Source organism: Neomonachus schauinslandi, chromosome 13 (genome assembly GCF_002201575.2).
Source record: "Neomonachus schauinslandi chromosome 13, ASM220157v2, whole genome shotgun sequence".
In the NCBI taxonomy this organism is placed as follows: Eukaryota; Metazoa; Chordata; class Mammalia; order Carnivora; family Phocidae; genus Neomonachus; species Neomonachus schauinslandi.
Genome location: NC_058415.1, coordinates 60564619 through 60583508, shown reverse-complemented (window position 1 = coordinate 60583508; position 18890 = coordinate 60564619). Strand labels below are relative to the sequence as shown.

At 37.3% G+C, this 18890-nt stretch overlaps 1 protein-coding gene across 3 annotated transcripts in view; it reads right to left on the bottom strand.

Annotated features, from left to right (window-relative positions):
* NCBP1 (nuclear cap binding protein subunit 1) overlaps positions 1 to 18890 on the bottom strand; it is a 38440-nt gene that overhangs the window by 14617 nt on the left and 4933 nt on the right. Inside the window, exons 2-12 of one of the 3 annotated variants that reach the window (XM_021691734.2) lie at positions 15839 to 15927; positions 15158 to 15258; positions 12686 to 12842; positions 10427 to 10534; positions 9966 to 10087; positions 8367 to 8436; positions 7480 to 7695; positions 4608 to 4705; positions 3817 to 3880; positions 1836 to 1946; positions 987 to 1051 (exon numbers count right to left, since the gene is read on the bottom strand). In XM_021691734.2, the coding sequence (XP_021547409.1) occupies positions 987 to 1051; positions 1836 to 1946; positions 3817 to 3880; positions 4608 to 4705; positions 7480 to 7695; positions 8367 to 8436; positions 9966 to 10087; positions 10427 to 10534; positions 12686 to 12842; positions 15158 to 15258; positions 15839 to 15927 (1201 nt within the window). Of the gene's footprint in view, positions 1 to 986; positions 1052 to 1835; positions 1947 to 3816; positions 3881 to 4607; positions 4706 to 7479; positions 7696 to 8366; positions 8437 to 9965; positions 10088 to 10426; positions 10535 to 12685; positions 12843 to 15128; positions 15259 to 15838; positions 15928 to 18890 lie in introns of those variants that run through there. The other 2 variants (XM_021691733.2, XM_021691732.2) reach the window with 2 other exon arrangements.

The following is an 18890-nucleotide window of genomic DNA, read 5'->3' as shown; positions in this document are numbered from 1 at the left end:
GTCTCTCATTACCACACTATACCCTTTTCACCACAGACAAAATATACATCTCTTTTCCCCCTAAAAATACATCTGATCTATGATGTAAATCACCTTAGTATACAGTATAATGCTGTGAAATTTGTAAGAGCCCAATATGTATTTCCTGAATTTCAAATGGCATAAATGTGATGTCCAACACAACTCCTAGTTTTACTAATTAGACTGGGAGAAAAATCAGAAGACGCTTTCTTAAAGCATGTCCCTCACAGATCTGTAATTGCAATCACTGAAATTACTCAGGATAATAGGTCTGACATAGAGTAGTGCTTACTGATAAAGTTCAGATATGCAATCTGAACAATGGACATGAAAGATCATGGTAATTGGAGAAATGTTCAGTACCTGTCCCAATCTGATTTGGGAAACTGACAGAGGTAAGAAAGAATACCAGCTGATGAAGGTGGTATCCAGGCCTGCCCCCAAAGAAGACAGTGGGCATGCAATTACCACACCTCTAACAATCCAATATGGTCTTTGGTATAAACTGAGTCTTCAAGCTGTAGTTATGCAGAAGCTAATTATTTTAGAAGCAAATACTATCTATAAACAAAAATACACACATAATACATATTTATACATAAGTATACAGTATTAGACTCTGCTTCTGCATAGGGGATAGTTAGTATAAAGCCTATTTTAAAGGCTTACATACCCAGTTACAAAGGAAAAAGTATAATTATACCAAAGCACCAAACAAGTAAACAATGAATGAAATTAAAGAAAACCTCAGCATGGCCATCATTTCATATTGGAAGTTGTACTAGAAAGTATAATGTTACATTGTGAGTTTTATTATTATATAGAGGATTATTTTGGGGAGGCAAGAAAGAAAAATCAACTTAGAAATTCTAAAAAGGCAAATGTTTTACTGATCCAATTCTTTTATACAGCACAGGGAGGAGAAGCTGCTAGCCATCAGTACAGAAATAAGGCAATTACTGTACCTGTCCACACATGTAGTGTTCATCGTGTCCAAACGCATGTATAACATTTCAGTTGCCTGTGCAAGCTGTGAATTTGAGGATAAGGAAAACTACTCTCCATCCTTCTTCAAAATAAGTTGTGATAAAAAAAATAACATTTTTTAGAAGTCTGTATAATGACTAATAATGCTGGGCATCTTCTCATATAATTGATTTTTTTAAAAACAGCTTTGAGTAAGTTACCAATGATATACAATAAATCTGACCTGCATACACCCGTGAAATAAACACAGTGAATATATACATCACCTCTACTCTGAACTTCCCCACGCTCCTTCGGAATCCTTTCTCCCCCTCCTCCCCTGTGTCTGCAAGCAAATATTGGTCTGTTGTCACTGGATTACTTTGCATTTTCTAGAATTTTGTGTAAATGAAATCATAGAGTATAAATTCTTATTTGTTTGGCAACTTTTATTCAGCATACTTATTTTGCAATTCATTCAAGTTGCTGCCTGCACCAAAAATTTGTTCCTTTTTATTCCTGAGTAGTATTCTATTGTACAGATATGACAAATTTGTATATTCATTCATATATTGATGGATATTTGGATTGCCTCATTTGGGGTTATTATAAAGTTTCTATGAACATTAATGCCCAAATCTCTGTAGGGAAATGTGCTTTCATTTCCATTAGGTAAATACCTAAGAGTGGAATGGCTGGATTGTGTTTAACGTATGTTTACACGTATGTTTAACTTTTGAAGAAATGGCCAAACTTTCCAGGAAGTGATTTAAACCCAGTAAGAAATATTTAATAGTCTTTTAAAGCCAGGCCAAAGAGATTAAGTTTAAAAGCAAAGGGAAGGATACAACTTGGGGTAGAGAGCCAGGCTGAAGTTTGCACAGCTCGATGAGCAGTGTTGTGTACATCACATCAATGTGCGGTGGTGCTGGAAGCTGAAACAGCTCTGCAAAGATCACCTACAAAAGAATTCATGAGTCAGAACTCAATTCAACAGGTATCTGTACTTTCATCAGAAAGACCTCAACATTCTAAACGTAAACTCTAACTCCATGGCATTCATAATAAAAAAAATTCCTTTTTAATCTTTAAAATTATGCTCTTTAAAACATGGAGATCTGTAATTGAATACTGTAATGAAAATTTCATCCTTCTATAACTCAAATAAGAATACACAAAAATTAATGCTTATTTGATACTGCCAAAGAACTGTGCAATTAAATTCCAACTCTGGAAATATCAGAGTTGATTCAGGCAGGTGATCCATCAGGGTTTCATTCCTAGTAGTAAAAACCCTCACTAGATTCTGAGGATAGGAACAGAAGACAGTCAAGTCATTCCAGGCTGCTACTTAAAAACTACTTAAAAAGAGATGTTGCCTGGGGCGCCTGGGTGGCTCAGTTGGATAGGCGACTGCCTTCGGCTCAGGTCATGATCCTGGAGTCCCGGGATCAAGTCCTGCATCGGGCTCTCTGCTTGGCGGGGAGTCTGCTTCTCCCTCTGACCCTCCTCCCTCTCCTGCTCTCTGTCTCTATCTCATTCTCTCTCTCAAATAAATAAATAAAATCTTTAAAAAAAAAAAAAAAAAAAAGAGATGGTGCCTGGCCATCTCTTTGGTAGTCCAAGATTTCTTTGCCATGATTGTTGTTCAGAAACTTGTTTCTACCCTCCCTATATAATTCATGGACCACCTATCTGGAATTCTAAAGCCTGGGTCTGCATTCTTTCTTCTCACTCCCATCTCCCATCCCTCTGTACTTCATTCTGATGAATTTTTACACATATTTCAGATTTGAAAATATGACTTACATTTTGCATTTCAACAGATGTGTCAATGAGTCAGGTTCATAGTCTAAACATACTCTCAAGTTTTATAAAGACAGGACAAATGCAGTATTTTTAAGAAAGCACACAAATGCAGTATGAATAAAAAGTGAATCTGTAATACATAACTGTGCTCATTTTCATGAGTTTTTTAACATAAAGGAATAATGCAATCGACAATCTGACTCATGTATGTGTCAAGTGAAAACAGTTTTTTAGAACATAAATCTCTACAAGGCGTTCAACTACTACTATCACCCCTCTGCATGACCTAATATGGGGTCAAAAGCATCATCTTTTCTTCCTACTTCCAAAAACAATGGGCTTTTTTGATTTCGAGGAATACTCACACTTCTCCCTACCTTGTGTTACAGGGAATATACTAGTATGAGTATGCTAGCAGTAAGAAGCCAGATAAACACAGTTAAGGATAGGTTATTTGCCCAAAGTAATAAAATATTTATTTATTTATTTTTTAAAAAGATTTTATTTGACGAGACAGAGAGAGCACAAGCAGGGGGAGTGGCTGTGGCAGAGGGAGAGGGAGAAGCAGGCTCCCTGCTGAGCAGGGAGCCCCACGAGGGACTCAATTGTAGGACCCTGGGATCATGACCTGAGCCAAAGGCAGACGCGTAACTGACTGAGCCACCCAGGTGCCCCAGTAATACAATATTTCAAAGTATTCAAGCCAATTATGTATCTGGTAAGTGGACAATGTGCTGACAGGACTGGAGGTAACTTACACTATCCATGAATGAAGACATACTATATAAATAATTTATGGGCAACACAATATTCCATTTGGCTACTGGTCTCAACCTCCTCTTTTCTCTTTACTAACATGGCTAACAGAGCACCAAAACTGACAGCAATGTCCTTGCTCCTGTGTTAATTTTCAGTACCTGACAAGTTGCGAGGGAAAAAAAAAAGCCAAGAGTCTATTACACTTTAAAATCAGCAGAAAGATTCTGAAACTTAGAAACATGCTCCATGTGGAATGCATACCTCAACTATGTGGTAGTTCAAGGGGATCTTGTTCTTCCCTGGATAGCTCACCAGCTGTGCAGCACTATAAAAAATGTAACTGAAGTTTAGTAAATATACAAAGATACATAAAAAAAATCAAATAAGCAGCTCCAAAAGCAGCGCATTTGGATTCGAGGGAAAGAAATCTTTTCTGAAATGCTCTAGATTTCAGGTACTTCACTTAATTAACTATAGCACAAACTACTTTGTTTACCACGAAGAAACTCTTTAATGCATCCAAAACTCCTTGAAAGATCAAAAGCAGTAAAAGTAATATTACTAAGAAAGCATATTCAGATCTACTAACTTTAAAAGTGTTAATAGAGTAGACCACTCCCCAAATACTATATTCCTTTCCACCTTAAAATCTAAACCAAAACTTTCCAAGGCTTAAGGAAATACTAAAAATAAACTTTTCCAAAGCTTGATATCTAAATGTTAGAAAACTATTAATATTCTTTTATTCCCGTAACATTCATACCAAAAACAGTCATTCAAGTTAGTTCGTCCATAGCATATGGCAAATACCCACACATGTGCACATTATTATAAAACACTATAGTATTATGAAGCAGCCAGAGAGATACTATTTGAGTGTGAAGGGCCTTGAAAAAGCAAAGAAGGGTCTTTAGAAATTGGTCTTACTTAGCAAGACAGGGCATCAGGAAGAGAGGAAGATTTTCTTACACTCCTAACATACATTTTGCTCTTACCAAATCAAAATTGCTACTTTTTCTCCACTCAAAAAGTTACCGTGAAAAGAATCTTACCAAGTCTTCCTTTCCTTCCAGTGGGACTTAATGATACAGTGAAGATTCTCTTCTATGACAAATCTTTCAACTGAATGACTCCCTGGCATTACAGGACCCTGGAAAGAAAACCAAATGTATATACTACAAATCTAGAGAAAGATACTGTCTTTCATTTATCTAACAAGTATTTGAGAGCTTATTACGTTCCAGACACTATACTGGGTGCTGAGGATAAAAGTTCAGAAGTGTGAAAACTCCTATCACCGTCATACTCACTTCCATCGACAATACAATTAGGGTGGCAGTGGCAGCATTTTTTCTAGTGCCCCTGACACTATACTATCATCATCCATCTCAAACCAAAGAGCTTATATTATTAGCTCTATACGGTTTGATTTTTTTAAACCACGAGAGTGGATTAACTTCCATAATAAATATGGAGAGAGGAGAAATTTTTACTTCAAACACTGTATAGACATAAAAAGTCACATATGCATTGAAAGACAGCCATAATTGGGGCCCCTGGGTGGCTCAGTCAGTTAAGCATCTGTCTTCGGCTCAGGTCATAATTTCTGGGTTCTGGGATAGAGCCCCCTGTCGGGCTCCCTGCTCACTGGGGAGCCTGCTTCTCCCCCTTCCTCTGCCCTCCTCCCCCACTTGTACTTTCTTTCTCAAATAAATAAAATCTTAAAAAAAAAAAGACAGCCATACTATTTTGTTTAAAAAAATGGTTAAAAAACATTACCTGCATATTTTTTTTAAGCATATGCATAGCAAACAGGTTCAAAGAGTTTATTTTTATTTACTTATTATTTACTATTGCAGACTTTTAATCTCTATTAATTTTTAATTTTTTCAAATAAACTTTTTTTTTCCCCCAAAGACCAAAACAAAAGAACCAAATCCTTTTCATTTTTAGGGAAACAAATATTTTATATGTTTATGCTCTTCTGGCAAGGGAAAATGGGCACATTAGAGAGGCAACACCAATTAAGTATAAATATAAGTTTTCTTATAAATTAAGTACAAATATACAAGCAACATCAATTAAGAGAAACACATTTTAAGGTCCTATTCTAGTTCCTCTTATACAAACAAATGCCTAACTACAAAGATTCTAGCCATCTTATATTAGATTTCCAATTAGATATCCCTAATTAGACCATTACATAATGTTGACTGAAAGCATTTCACTATATATGCAATATAGCAAAGTGGGTAGCAAGGTGATAATTCTGTACATATAACTGATTATCTGACAATGTTTTATTCTGAGATAGATTATACATATACTAAATTTTCACTGGCCAAAAGCAATTTAAGGCAGGACAGAAAAGAGAAGACAGGAGAAAGAAAACTCAAGTTTGATCTCAGGTGGTAATAGTGGTTCTCAAAATGGGACAATGTTGCCCTTAGGGGTCACCTGGCAATCTCTGGAGATAGTTGTGGTTGTTACACCTGACATTTCCCCTCTGGATGCTGCTGGTAGAGGCCAGAGGTGCTGCTAAGCATCCTACAGTCACAGGACAGCCCCCCACCACAAAGAATTCTCCAGCTCCAAACGTCAACTGTGCCAAGGCTGAAAAGCCCTGCTCTCTGCTGACTAGGATGTACTAAGCAATGGATATGGTACTGTAGCCAGAACCGATCCAGTCATCACCATGCTTGCTGCTGGGCTGTTCAAGTTAAGACAGTCATTCAAATGCAAAGATATAAAATAAAACAGAGTGAAAATGTGAATTTTTATACCAAAGGTTAATATCAAAATCATACATTTTCTTAATTAGTAAAGTATAATGGCTGTTAACAACTTGGCTTCATAATAAAGAATATGCATATTTAAAAACTAGGAGTCAGCTTATACTCATCTTTGAGGTTTTTAAATTAAAAATATTTTAAAATATTTTTTTAAAGATTTATTTATTTGAGAGAGAGAGAGTGAGTGTGCGGAGGGGAGGGGCAGAGGGAGAAGGAGAGAGAATCCCAAGCCAACTCCATGCTTAGCACAGAACCTGACATGGGGCTCCATCCCAGGACCGAGATCACGACCTGAGCCGAAATCAAGTCGGATACTTAACCGACTGAGCCACCCAGGACCCCTAAAAATATTTTATAATATTAAAAAAACCAATTATATAGTATGAATAATAAGACAAGCTGTGAGGGTTAGAGAGAGATGGATAATCTCAAAAACTGGGTATTTTTTGAGGCGCCTGGGTAGCTTAGTCGGTTAAGCATCTGCCTTTGGCTCAGGTGGTGATACCAGGGTCCCAGGATCAAGCCTAGCATCGGGCTCCCTGCTCAGTGGGGAGCCTTGCTTTTCCCTCTCCCTCTACTCCCCTGGCTTGTGCTCTCTCTCAAATAAATAGATAAAATCTTAAAAAACCAAAACAACAACAACAAAAAATTAAAAAAAACCTAGGTATTTTTCTTAAAAAAGTCTTATTAATAATAGCTAAAATTATTGAGCACTTATGTGTCACATACTGTTCTATGCATTTTATGTTTTAGTAATTCAATCCTCATTAAATCTTTATTAGAATATACTATTATTATTATTCCATTACGAAACTAAGGTAGAGAGGAAATAACTCACTCAAGATCATATAGCTAGGATCTGACTAAACCAGGATTAAAACTTAAACCAGTCTGGCTGCTGAACCTATTGCACACTGTACTCTCAATCTACTTACACATGCTAAATAGAATTTCTTACATAATGAGGTGATACCATTCACTAAATTAAACTGTTAACTTCACTGCTGTTGGTCCTCTCAGATAATAAACCACTAGGAATTAAAATGTATCACAGGCATAATTCAAACAAGATTAAGCCACAAGCACAATGCAATATAAGCCCTCTGACAGGAACTTGTAGTTGGTCACATACCTCGGGATCATCCGTGTAATCAAACATTCTGAAGATGACCCGCGGCATCGGGTACACTGAATCTTCTGTGTGAGGAGGTGGTGTAAAAGGAGGCAGATTGTGTTGCAGTGCTTCACATAGGATGCTGTCAAAGGCAAGATAAGGTCTTAGGATGTGCCGCTCCTGCCAGCGATCCTTTTTCAATTTCTGAATCTGGGCCCACAGGCAATCTAAATACTAAAGACAGATTAATTTTTAGTAATATGTATATTTGGAGGTCATAAGAATTAAACTACATAAACCAAAAACTATTACCTTATAAAATACAGGATACAAAAGTAAGTGAGTTTGCAATTAAATATAGTACAAAGGAATGGTGCTAAGTTTTTGTTTTTAATTACTTTATAAAGTCTACCTGTCTGTAAGCTGTTACCGCTTACATTTTCAAATTGGGCATTTAAATAAAAAATAACTATATCTGGAATCCCACAGAACAGGGAATGCTTTGTTTACATTCTAACACTTATTAAAAATCCACTATATGCTGGGGCGCCCAAGCAGCTCAGTCGGTTGAAGTGTCTGACTCTTGCTCAGGTCATGATCTTGGGGTTGTGGGATCAAGCCCCAAGTTGGGCTCCATGCTCAGCACCGAGTCGCCTAGATTCTCTCTCCCTCTCCCTCTGCCCTACCCCCCCACCCCCTGCCCCTGCTCATGCACGCGCTCTCTCAAATAAACAAAATCTTAAAAAAAAATCCACTATACATCTAGAGCTATGAGGAGCTGGACCCCTGATATAAAATGTGGAAAACTAGCTAACGTATATAAATGGAATGATTTGACTGTGTCAGAGATAAGAATCTACTCAAGAGCTGACTGTGTTTGTTATCATGTGACAGAACCAATTTACCTCTTCTTGAGGATGTGGTTTCTCAGCAGTCCATACTTGTAACATGGGCACATGTGTCTTTTGGCGTCTTCTAAACATAGAAATGAAAATCTACACTTAGGTTTCTAACAACATGAAAAGATGTTCACTTGCTTCATAATTAATAAAATGCAAATTAAAGCAGTAAAATAACATTTTTACCTATCAGATTGGCAGATATCAAAAATTTTGATAATGTATTATATTGCTGAAATGTAGGCAAATATGCAATTTCAAACACTGCTGGCAGAGGGGCTAATTGGATATCATCTCTTTAGAGGAGATTTGGAAGTGTATCATCTCTTTGGAAGGCGATTCGACTAAGTCTATCAAAATTAAAACTGTTAAGACACTTCAACCCAGCAATGCCATTTCTAAAAACTCCCACTCTTCACAGATATATTTGCACATGTACACAAAGACATATACATACATAAGGATATTCAATGAAGCAATGTTTATAAAACCAAAAGACTGGAAATAACCTAAATATCTACCAACAAAGGACGTGTTAAAGAAATTATGGTATGTTAAAAGAGTGGAATACTGTACAGCTGTTAAAGAAGAATGAGGCAGATCTATATACTTTTATGCAATAAATCCAAGTTATATTAAGTGAAAAAAAGCAAGTGAAGAACAGTATGTATAATGGACTACCATTTGTATAAAAAAGGGGAAGGACATATACTCAAATGCTAGGATATTCATATTCTTTTAGTTTTAGTCTTTTGCAAACATCTACATTTTAAAAAGAACCAGTACGACTTTCAGAAACATAAAAACATTAAAGAGATTTATTATTTAAAAGTAGCTTAAGAACAAAGATTTTTATCTTTAGATTTTTTTGTAGCTTTATTTGTAACCGACTGATTAACAATATCCAAACAAGTTACCTATTAATAGATAGAATATGAAACTTATAACAAAATTATTCTGAAAGAACATAAGGGGACACAAAACCATTACCACACTGCTGGTTAACCACTAAATTGTGAACAAGCTCTACTATCAGTATACCTAATAAGACAAACCAAGTTTTTATGCCTACTTGGAAGAAATGGGTAATAGGAGGATGTGAGACTATTTTAATTGAAATGTGTCATTTACTCAAGAAGTGTGGGCTGGGTGGAAGTTAAGAGCCAATGTTTTAAGGACTTGGTCTGGGATTAACTTACATGAAATAAATACACTGTATATGCTAAACCTCTCTCTCAAATACTGTGATTCAGTAGGTCTGCAGGTTGGGGTTGGAGCACATTTAAGTACCATGGGTGATTCTATGCACACTACGATTTGAGAACCACTGTGTGAGGATAGAAGATATTTTATGACTTTGCAAATATGTACCAAAGCAGCTTAAAAGGAGCTATGTTACCAACTCCTTTGCATCAGCAAAGTAAGCAAACATTTGATTACTCTGAGGTCTCAATAAATTACAACAGTAGGGGAATGAAGTTACTCGGAGGAAGCCATAGGAAACACCACAGCTTATCTTTGAGAAGTGAAACTGACACGGCATTACTAACAGATAAAATACAACACATTTATCATATCAGTAAGAACTATGAGCTGTGTCCTTACTTAAGATAGCTTTCAGTGTTGGCAAAGATGCGGTCCATCTCGGCATCTTTCTTTTCGTACAACTCCTTTCCAACCCAGGGCAAAGACGACAGAAATGCATACACATACCAATCTCGCCGCACCTGAAGAATTTTAAAAAGGCAAATTTAAAATATGAGCTTGTTAATTTTCATTCATATTGTATTTATTTTTGAATGAAATCCTATGGAAGCTTAAGTAAGACACCTCACTCCACCAGAGCATTTCTACCTTCTATTAGTTTTAATTTTATTACACAGAATCATTTGAATTAACATACAGATATCAAGAGAACCCACCACTATGGCAGTTGACTTAGCTTGTAGATATTAAGAATTTATAGTGTGATAATCTACTGTTATCTTTTGGTTTTACTAAAAGGTCGCCAACTGAAAAATTCCTAGTACTGCATGGACAAGATTCAGCACAAGGTGTTTTCTTACCTGAGGTACATCTTCTTCCTGAGTTACACTTACAAAATTTTCAAACATAGCAACCATGGATGGGGCAGCAATGACATGACAATTCACAAGATCAGATAAAAAACGGACCTGTGAGGGAAAATAATTTCTATTAAATCTAAATGTAATATAATCACACAACAGGCAATCTTGTAATGACTGAAACCACAGATCTGAAAAACTACCCTCAAGGCCGAATCTAGCCTGCTGTTTTTCTTTTGCATAGCCTGTGAACTAAGAGTGGTTTTGGATAGTTAAATGCTTGAAAAAAATCCAAGAGTATTTTATGATTTATACAAATCATATGAAATTAAATTTCGGTGTCCACAAATAAACATGTATTGGAACACAGCATGCTCACTCATTTATATATTGTTCTACAACAGCAGAGCTGGGTAGTTGTGACAGAAACTGTATGAAGGACAGGAATCTGCACTTGCAGGTTCCCATTCCATAGAGCTACCTCAACCTATCATCTTCTTTTCCGTTCTCTATGAAAAAATTTTCACTGGACTACAGAAATGGAAATTTCTGAACAGGTATCTGCTGGATGTCCTTTGTGTGCCACTGCTAAGCACTATTCAAGTCCCCGTTGTGTGGGAGCTCACAGTCTAGTGGGAGAAGCATAATCTCAACCCAAAGGGATGACTCCTATACTAGAAAGTAAATAAAAAGTGCTATAGGAACAGTGATAAAGGGAGTAGGGGAAAGCATCATAAAGGAGGTAACACCTGGACCAGGTCAGAAAGGATGAGTGAAGCATGCCTCAAGTGGAGAGCAACAAGACTATTGTAGGCAGAAGGGTTCAAGAAGATGTGTTCAGGGATCTGCAAGTAATTGTGATACAGCTGGAGAGTAGATGGGAGGCAAGGATAGAGAAACAGATTGGGACAATCATGAAAGGTCAGTATGCAGTCTGGACTTAATCTTACAGCCTGATTGGTGTCTAACTTTTTTGGTAATATATTCAGTAAAACAATTTGATCACATGCTTCCAACTATATGTGATATAAACATAAATATCATCTTAAATAAATATATATAATATACACTGGCCCACTGTCAATCTATGAATTACATATTAGTAAGGCTTATTAATTCCATTTTCATTTAAGATAAATATTTACTTCAGCTAACCCAGTGAATCATCTTTAGCACACGCTTTTAAGGCCCTCCACTCTAGAGAATGGGAAAGAACTGAGGTTTGTGATCTAGAACCAACATGAGCAGAGTGAGTTACAGAAAGACCAGTCTGGTGCCACAGTAGAAGATACAGTGAAAGGCAGAGAATCTGGATGCCAAAGGATCAATTAAGAGGCTGTTTTAAGAGATGAGGAGGAAGGAAGCGCCTGGCTGGCTTAGTTGGTAGGGCATGAGACTCTGGATCTTGGGAGTCATGAGTTCAAGCCTCATGTTGGACACAGAGTTTACTTAAAAAAATAAAAATAAAAAAGCATGAGAAGGAAGGTATGAGATATGCCAGAGGCCCTGGAGACAAAAGAAAAGGGACAGACCAGAGAGCAAATTAGGAGGCAGAAGTGACAGGACTTGAGGACTGCTTACAGGATGAGGGGGCAAAGGGAAGACAAACAATAATGCTCAGGTCCCTAGATGGGTTATGCAGTAGACAGGAGACCCTGTGTGCAGTTTGGGGAGAAGACAGAATGATACATTACTTTTAGGGACTTCCAGGCAAGCTATCTTAGGGCTATCCAGGTAGTATTTGGAACACAGGTCTGGATGTCAGGAGAAAGGCTGAAACAGGACATTCAGATTACCAACTTGTCAGGAAGGGCGTCATGTCATCCAAATAAAGATGGTTTATAACGTAATGACAGAGAATGAAAATGCTTCAGGGGAGTGTTTAAAGTGAAGTGAGGACAGAATCCTGGGAAACACAAAATGTAAGGGGTATTAGTAAGATGAGCCAGTAAAAGGAGACAGAGGAATAGAAGGGAGGTGGTAGCAGCAGGAGGTCCTGAAACAGTGGTGTTGCAGAAACACACAGACAAAAAAGGAGTGTAAAGCATCATATGCTACAGGAAAGTCAACTAGGATTTAGAGTGAAATGAAGCCACTGGGTGAGCTCTGTGGTACCTTTAGTGAGAATGGTTTCAGAAGAGCAGCTACTGTGGTGAGTGGGGAACTATATTTCAGAAGAAAGGATAAATCCCTTGGTTGTAGCTCACTTCTCCCCTCCATCCCAACACTAAGTCAAAATACACCAAAAAGGTAACTTACCAAATATACAGCTTCATTATAATTGTTTGCTTTCAATGATTCTTTAAGTTGTCGAATCATAGCTTCTACAAACTCTCCACCAAAGTTGTAATTCCTGGCATTCAGTAGTCCAACTAATGTTGTATAAATTGTCAACTTCTCAGGTAACAGGCGTGCACTGATTTGAGAACCCAGTACAAGAAAATCCCAAAATAACAGTATCATGTTAAGTTGCTCAATTCTATATTATATAAATCTTTTATCATTTTACTAACTTTGGAACAGGATTACTTTGAGCTATATTTTTAAAAAAAAATTTTTAAGGTTTTTTTTTTATTTATTTGAGAGAGAGAGAGAACACAAGCAGGGGAAGAGGCAGAGGGAGAGGGAGAAGCAGGCTCCCTGCTGAGCAGGGAGCCCAACATAGGGCTCAATCCCGGACCCTAGGATCATGACCTGATCTGAAGGCAGATGCTTAACCAACTGAGCCACCCAGGTGCCCCATACTTTGTGCTGTATTTTTAAAACTACTTCAGAAAAGGCATAAATGTTGAGAAGAGTTGCAGACATGACCCCTGCAATTTTTCATTTTAATTGTAGTTAATCCAAGAATTAAGAAAATAAAACACTTTAATTATAAAGTTATCAAACTAAAATAAATATAACTAATGCTAGACCAGTTTTTCTTCCAACGTGCTTAGTGAACTCTAAGAGCAGTTCTACAGAAAATGTTTCCATGGAAAAACATCTGGGGAACACCAGGTGAAACAAGTTTCTTTAATGCAGAATCATTAAGGGGGAGATGGAACATTTACCATTTCTAAACTTAGCTATCCAAATGTCAGAGGATCAGAATTCCACTTTGAGAAACACTATTCTAGCTGCTCAGAAAAAATTCAGAACTAAAACCATTTCCAACTAAGTTCCTATCAGTTAAATTGCTGAACGTCAACATGGTACTTGGACATAGTAAGATTTCTTTACATCCCAGTTTGCTTACTCTAGGTGTGTTAATTTTCACTAAGGTTATTAGAAAAGCAGGGAAGAGGATTCCAGTAATAAACCTTTGGAAAAAGCAAATATTGCTTCCTAATGTACGTAGCCTCTCAATTCTCTCAAAAAGAAAAGCAAACAGGAGCTCATGATCAGTCAGACTCTCTTACACATTTTGTGTTTTCCCAAGGTGCCTACTAGCAGAGTGGTAGGGACAATTTAGGTTTAAAAAAAAAAAAAAAGTGCCCTGAGAGTAACCACCCTCTCTCCACCCCCAAAGCCATGGTTTCCATCGCAGTTTCAGCATAAGTCACCTCTATTCTAATAAATGCTTTCAAAACAGAAGCCACCTTATAGATCACTACTGCAAAATAATTTTTCTTAGTCATTTCTTAGTCTAAGGACAGGTCTTCCTGAATATAAACTGGATTTCTTTAAAAAACTGGAACCCAAGGGGCACCTGGGTGGCTCAGTCGTTAAGCGTCTGCCTTCAGCTCAGGTCATGATCCCAGGGTCCTGGGATCGAACCCCGCATCAGGTTCCCTGCTCAGCGGGAAGCCTGCTTCTCCCTCTCCCACTCCCCCTGCTTGTGTTCCCTCTCTCGCTATGTCTCTGTCAAATAAATAAATAAAATCTTAAAAAAAAAACCCAAAAAACTGGAACCCAAATTATTTGTACTTTAAGAGAGGTTAAAATGAAATCCACTGATCGCTATGATTTGTGCATACATTTTTAAATTTCAAAAATGAACTGTAAGCATTAACATTATTTAATTAAAATATTTGAAATAACTTAAAATTCAACTTCATATTTGAAATTTTAAAATACCTCATAACTTATAATTTCATGTACAGTATAAAGACCCCTTTTATCCAAAAGTTGTAACCATTTCTTTGCAAAGCATACAATTCAGTGATCAATGTCCATCTGACAGATGAGAAAGCCTGGATTGTTAATTCCACCATTGCAAGAGACTGTTTCATGATTTCACATGAGACTTTTCCCAGTTTAATATACTCATGGATTAAATAATGATATTTGTTCTAGCTAACCTAACTCAAAGAAAGATTATGCCTAGTAATAGCTTCAAAAGCTTCTTCAGTTTTCTGAGAAGGACTATTACTCAAGTGACCAGTTCCCAAATTTGTTTGGTACTACTGGTTAAAAACACACATTAAACTCTATGTATTATATATAATTAAATGCACATACTTAAAAATCTCTGAATGTTAAAAGTGTCTACTTTCTCACTTAAAAATAGTCAACTGAAATGATTCTAAGGTTCCAAGAAAACAAAATGTAAGGAAAATGCTCAATTTTAGTCCTATTTATCTCTAAGAAAAAAAGAGTTCACCAAAGGTCATTTCGTTTGTATAAATTTCCCATTAGAAGAAAAGCTAATGAAATATGGAACGTAAACATATCTTTTGAACATTCTCAAAGCATTTAAGAGTAGATAATACATTATCACCTGGATTCATAAATCTTTTGCATACATACACTGTACAAAGAAGCCTTAAGATCTTGCTCTTGTAGTTAGGAAGATCAGCTTCTAAAACACCTGCCAAGCCTTCTAGGTTGCTCTCCAGAGAGCAGGCACTCTGTAGAGGACAGCATATTAAATATTTGTTAAGTACTCAGCAATTAGTGAGTTAAAATTTTCTATGTGGTCATAAAAAAAGTTAAAGCCTTATATGCATAAGGCACTATGACAGGTTTAGTATAAATCAAATCAGGTAGTTATTGTTCTTTAGAAATCCATAAAAAGAGAATGAATGAAATTTTAAAAGCAAGCAGTCTAAGGCAGCAGAATAAGAATGAGAAATGGGAGGACATCATCGGTTCTTTTGTGTCTCTCTATCTGATTCACTTAATATGACTCTGAGCAAATTACCTCAGGTATCCAGGACTTGTTTGGTTCTTCATTTATAAATTGAGAGAATTATTCCTTACGGTCTCTTCTAAGACTCATATTCATGTTCTATGAAGATTACTAAAAACATTTAACTCTCAATTATCTGCACCCCAAGGGTTTAAAATAAATTTACTTTGGGATACAGATGCATGGCAATACAAGTTTCACCTAAAACTTAGATCACCAAGTTTCAGCTGCAGAAATGAATCAAGCACAGTCAACTACAACCCTAAGCCCATCACAGTTTTTGCCTATTTGGCACATACCTTTTCTCCTACTTTGCATATTAATGATTCCAAATGATCTTCAGTTTCATTGGCGTCAGAAGTCTTTCTCCTTTTGTGAGGCTGTCCCCCTGTTTCAACAATGTAAAAAAATTAACATTACATGATGAAACCACTATCACAAATTTTATTTAGCTTTTTATTTTTTAATTTTTTTTAAAGATTTTATTTATTTATTTGACAGAGAGAGAGATAGCGAGAGCAGGAACACAAGCAGGGGGAGTGGGAGAGGGAGAAGCAGGCTTCCTGCCGAACAGGGAGCCCGATGTGGGACTCGATCCCAGGACCCTGGGATCATGACCTGAGCTGAAAGCAGATGCTTAACGACTGAGCCACCCAGGCGCCCTTATTTAGCTTTTTAAATACTATTGTCTCTTTCCTACCAGAATCCCTACTTTTTTACACAGGAGAAGCTCTTAACTGACCTACCACCTCTCTGACTGGGCTAGCTAGATTCACCAAAGGTCTCCATACCCAGGGACACTATAGTAACTCCAAGAGGCATTCATTATGTTCAGTTTGGTGTGACTAGTGCCCCACGAAGCTATGCAGTGCAGCAGCCCTGTCCACTTCCAGGGATACACAGGAATGCTGCTTATAACATCCTAACCACTAGGAGTTAGAATATTCTCTGGAACACTCCTGTGCTGCTACTCCCATTCTTTAGACTGAACTGTTCACTGATCTTCAGTTGCTTGGTCCTAAAGCCTCTTAGTGCCAGTAGTACTCATTATTCTAATAATGAAAATTATTATTAAACTGATGAAATATGGGTACAAAACCAAGATGAATGCTTTGGAAAGACTTGACTAGGCAAAAAAAGGAGGAGGAAAACTTCAGAAGATGAGAAAGGGAGGATAAAACATTAGGATTCCTCACTAGTTTCACAAGTGTTTGAACTTTTTTTTTTTTTTTTACAGATTTTTAAAATTTATTTATTAGAGAGAGAGCGAGCAAGCATGAGAGGGGGGAAGGTCAGAGGGAGAAGCAGACTCCCCGCCAAGCAGGGAGCCCGATGTGGGACTCGATCCCGGGACTCTAGGATCATGACCTGAGCCGAAGGCAGTCGCTTAACCAACTGAGCCACCCAGCGCCCATGTTTGAACTTTCAACTCTTCAATTAATAGCTTTGGTTCTATAGACTATGCAGCATTAGGGTATAGTTTATTCCAAGCAATGGGAATCACAATCAGCAGACATATACTCAAAGAAACATCCTGAGCACTTTATCAAATAATTGGTGGGGGGAAAGTATGTTTTATGATTTCCTACTTCAACCACTAGTCTGTTATGTTCAAAAACCATATCATTCAAAGAATCTTAAACAAAACAAAACTACCACACTGAAATCATTACCAATCATCTATCTGTCCTTTTGGTTGCCAAAGAATTCAAGCTGAACTACCAATCAATCTTAGGCTGGACTGTCTATTATTGTTCAGACTCTTACTATTATCTCTTACCATTTTAAAATCTTAATACAAAGTCGGGGCGCCTGGATGGCTCAGTCGTTAAGCATCTGCCTTCGGCTCAGGTCATGATCCCAGGGTCCTGGGATCGAGCCCCGCATCGGGCTCCCTGTTAGGCAGGAAGCCTGCTTCTCCCTCTCCCACTCCCCCTGCTTGTGTTCCCTCTCTTGCTGTGTCTCTCTCTGTCAAATAAATAAATAAAATCTTTAAAAAAAAAAATAAAATAAAATCTTAATACACACACCTTATATTCTTTTGTGGAATAACCTACAGCTTAAAAATTTTAAATTAATAGTGTTAAGTATGGAACATGATGCTGTTGATAAACACAATGTTGGCTAGTCTCCCAATGTAATTCCATTTTGACTTCCACCAATTAGATTATTAGGACAGCATGTGGACAAGGAAGCAATACTCTGTAACAGTTCTAGGGATCTGCATTAATAATGAAAATCTGCAGTTGGATATAGGATTACCCAGGAGTAAGTTAAATATAACTTCAATCTTTTCCAGACTTGTATAGCCAAAGAAACTGAGCCATTTTTATAGAATTCATAATCACTTACTTGCCACTGTAACATCTGGCTTGAAATATATAGTGATTCTCATAAAACAGCACTCCGCTATTCTAAGCTTGGGTATTAAAAGTCTCTTCAATGACTGAAATGATCTTCAAGTACCACTTGAACTTAAGCTGAATAAAACCAATCTATTACTATGCAGATAGGACCAGATGGAAGTACTATAAAAGGCCACACTTTGACCCCCTGACACCTTGTTATCATTATGATCTGGCTTAAATAATAAATGAATATAGTTTTTTTTTTTAAGATTTAATTTATTTATTTGATAGAGAGAGACACAGCAAGAGAGGGAACAAGCAGGGGGAGTGGGAGAGGGAGAAGCAGGCTTCCCACGGGGCAGGGAAGGCGGGGCTCAACCTGAGCGGAAGGCAGACACTTAACGACTGAGCCACCCAGGAGCCCCAGATGAATATAGTTTTGAGAGGATAATGCCATAAAAAAATATAACACACATGCAGTGGGATAGAGCTTAGATGTATTCCTGGAGATACCAGCCCATGTAAAGTGGACATGTATGACACAGTGAAATCAGTGACCTTGATTCTCAAGTATGCTTCAAACCTACATCACAGGATCTATAAAGGTTCCACCACCCAAACAGCCAACTTTGATACAAAGGTCTTCTATTTTCAGGATTTATTCATTGAAAAAACCTGCATATTCAATGCAATGTTTATATAAGCTGTCAGCCAGGATGTTAAAAGAGCTTTCTCCTGGAGCAGTGGTTCTTAACTGGTGAGGTTTTGCCTCCACTAGGGGCCATGTGGCAATCTCTGGAGACATTTTTAGTTGTCACAAATGGCGGAGTGCTACTGGCATCCAGTGCGTAGAGGCCATGGATTCTGCTAAACATATTACGTTGCATAGGACAACTCCAAACAACAAAGAATAATCTAGCCCGAAATGTCAATAGTGCTGATGCTGAGCAACTCTGTCTAGAAAGCAGAATATACTACTAGTGTTCTTCAGAACCAGATTCTG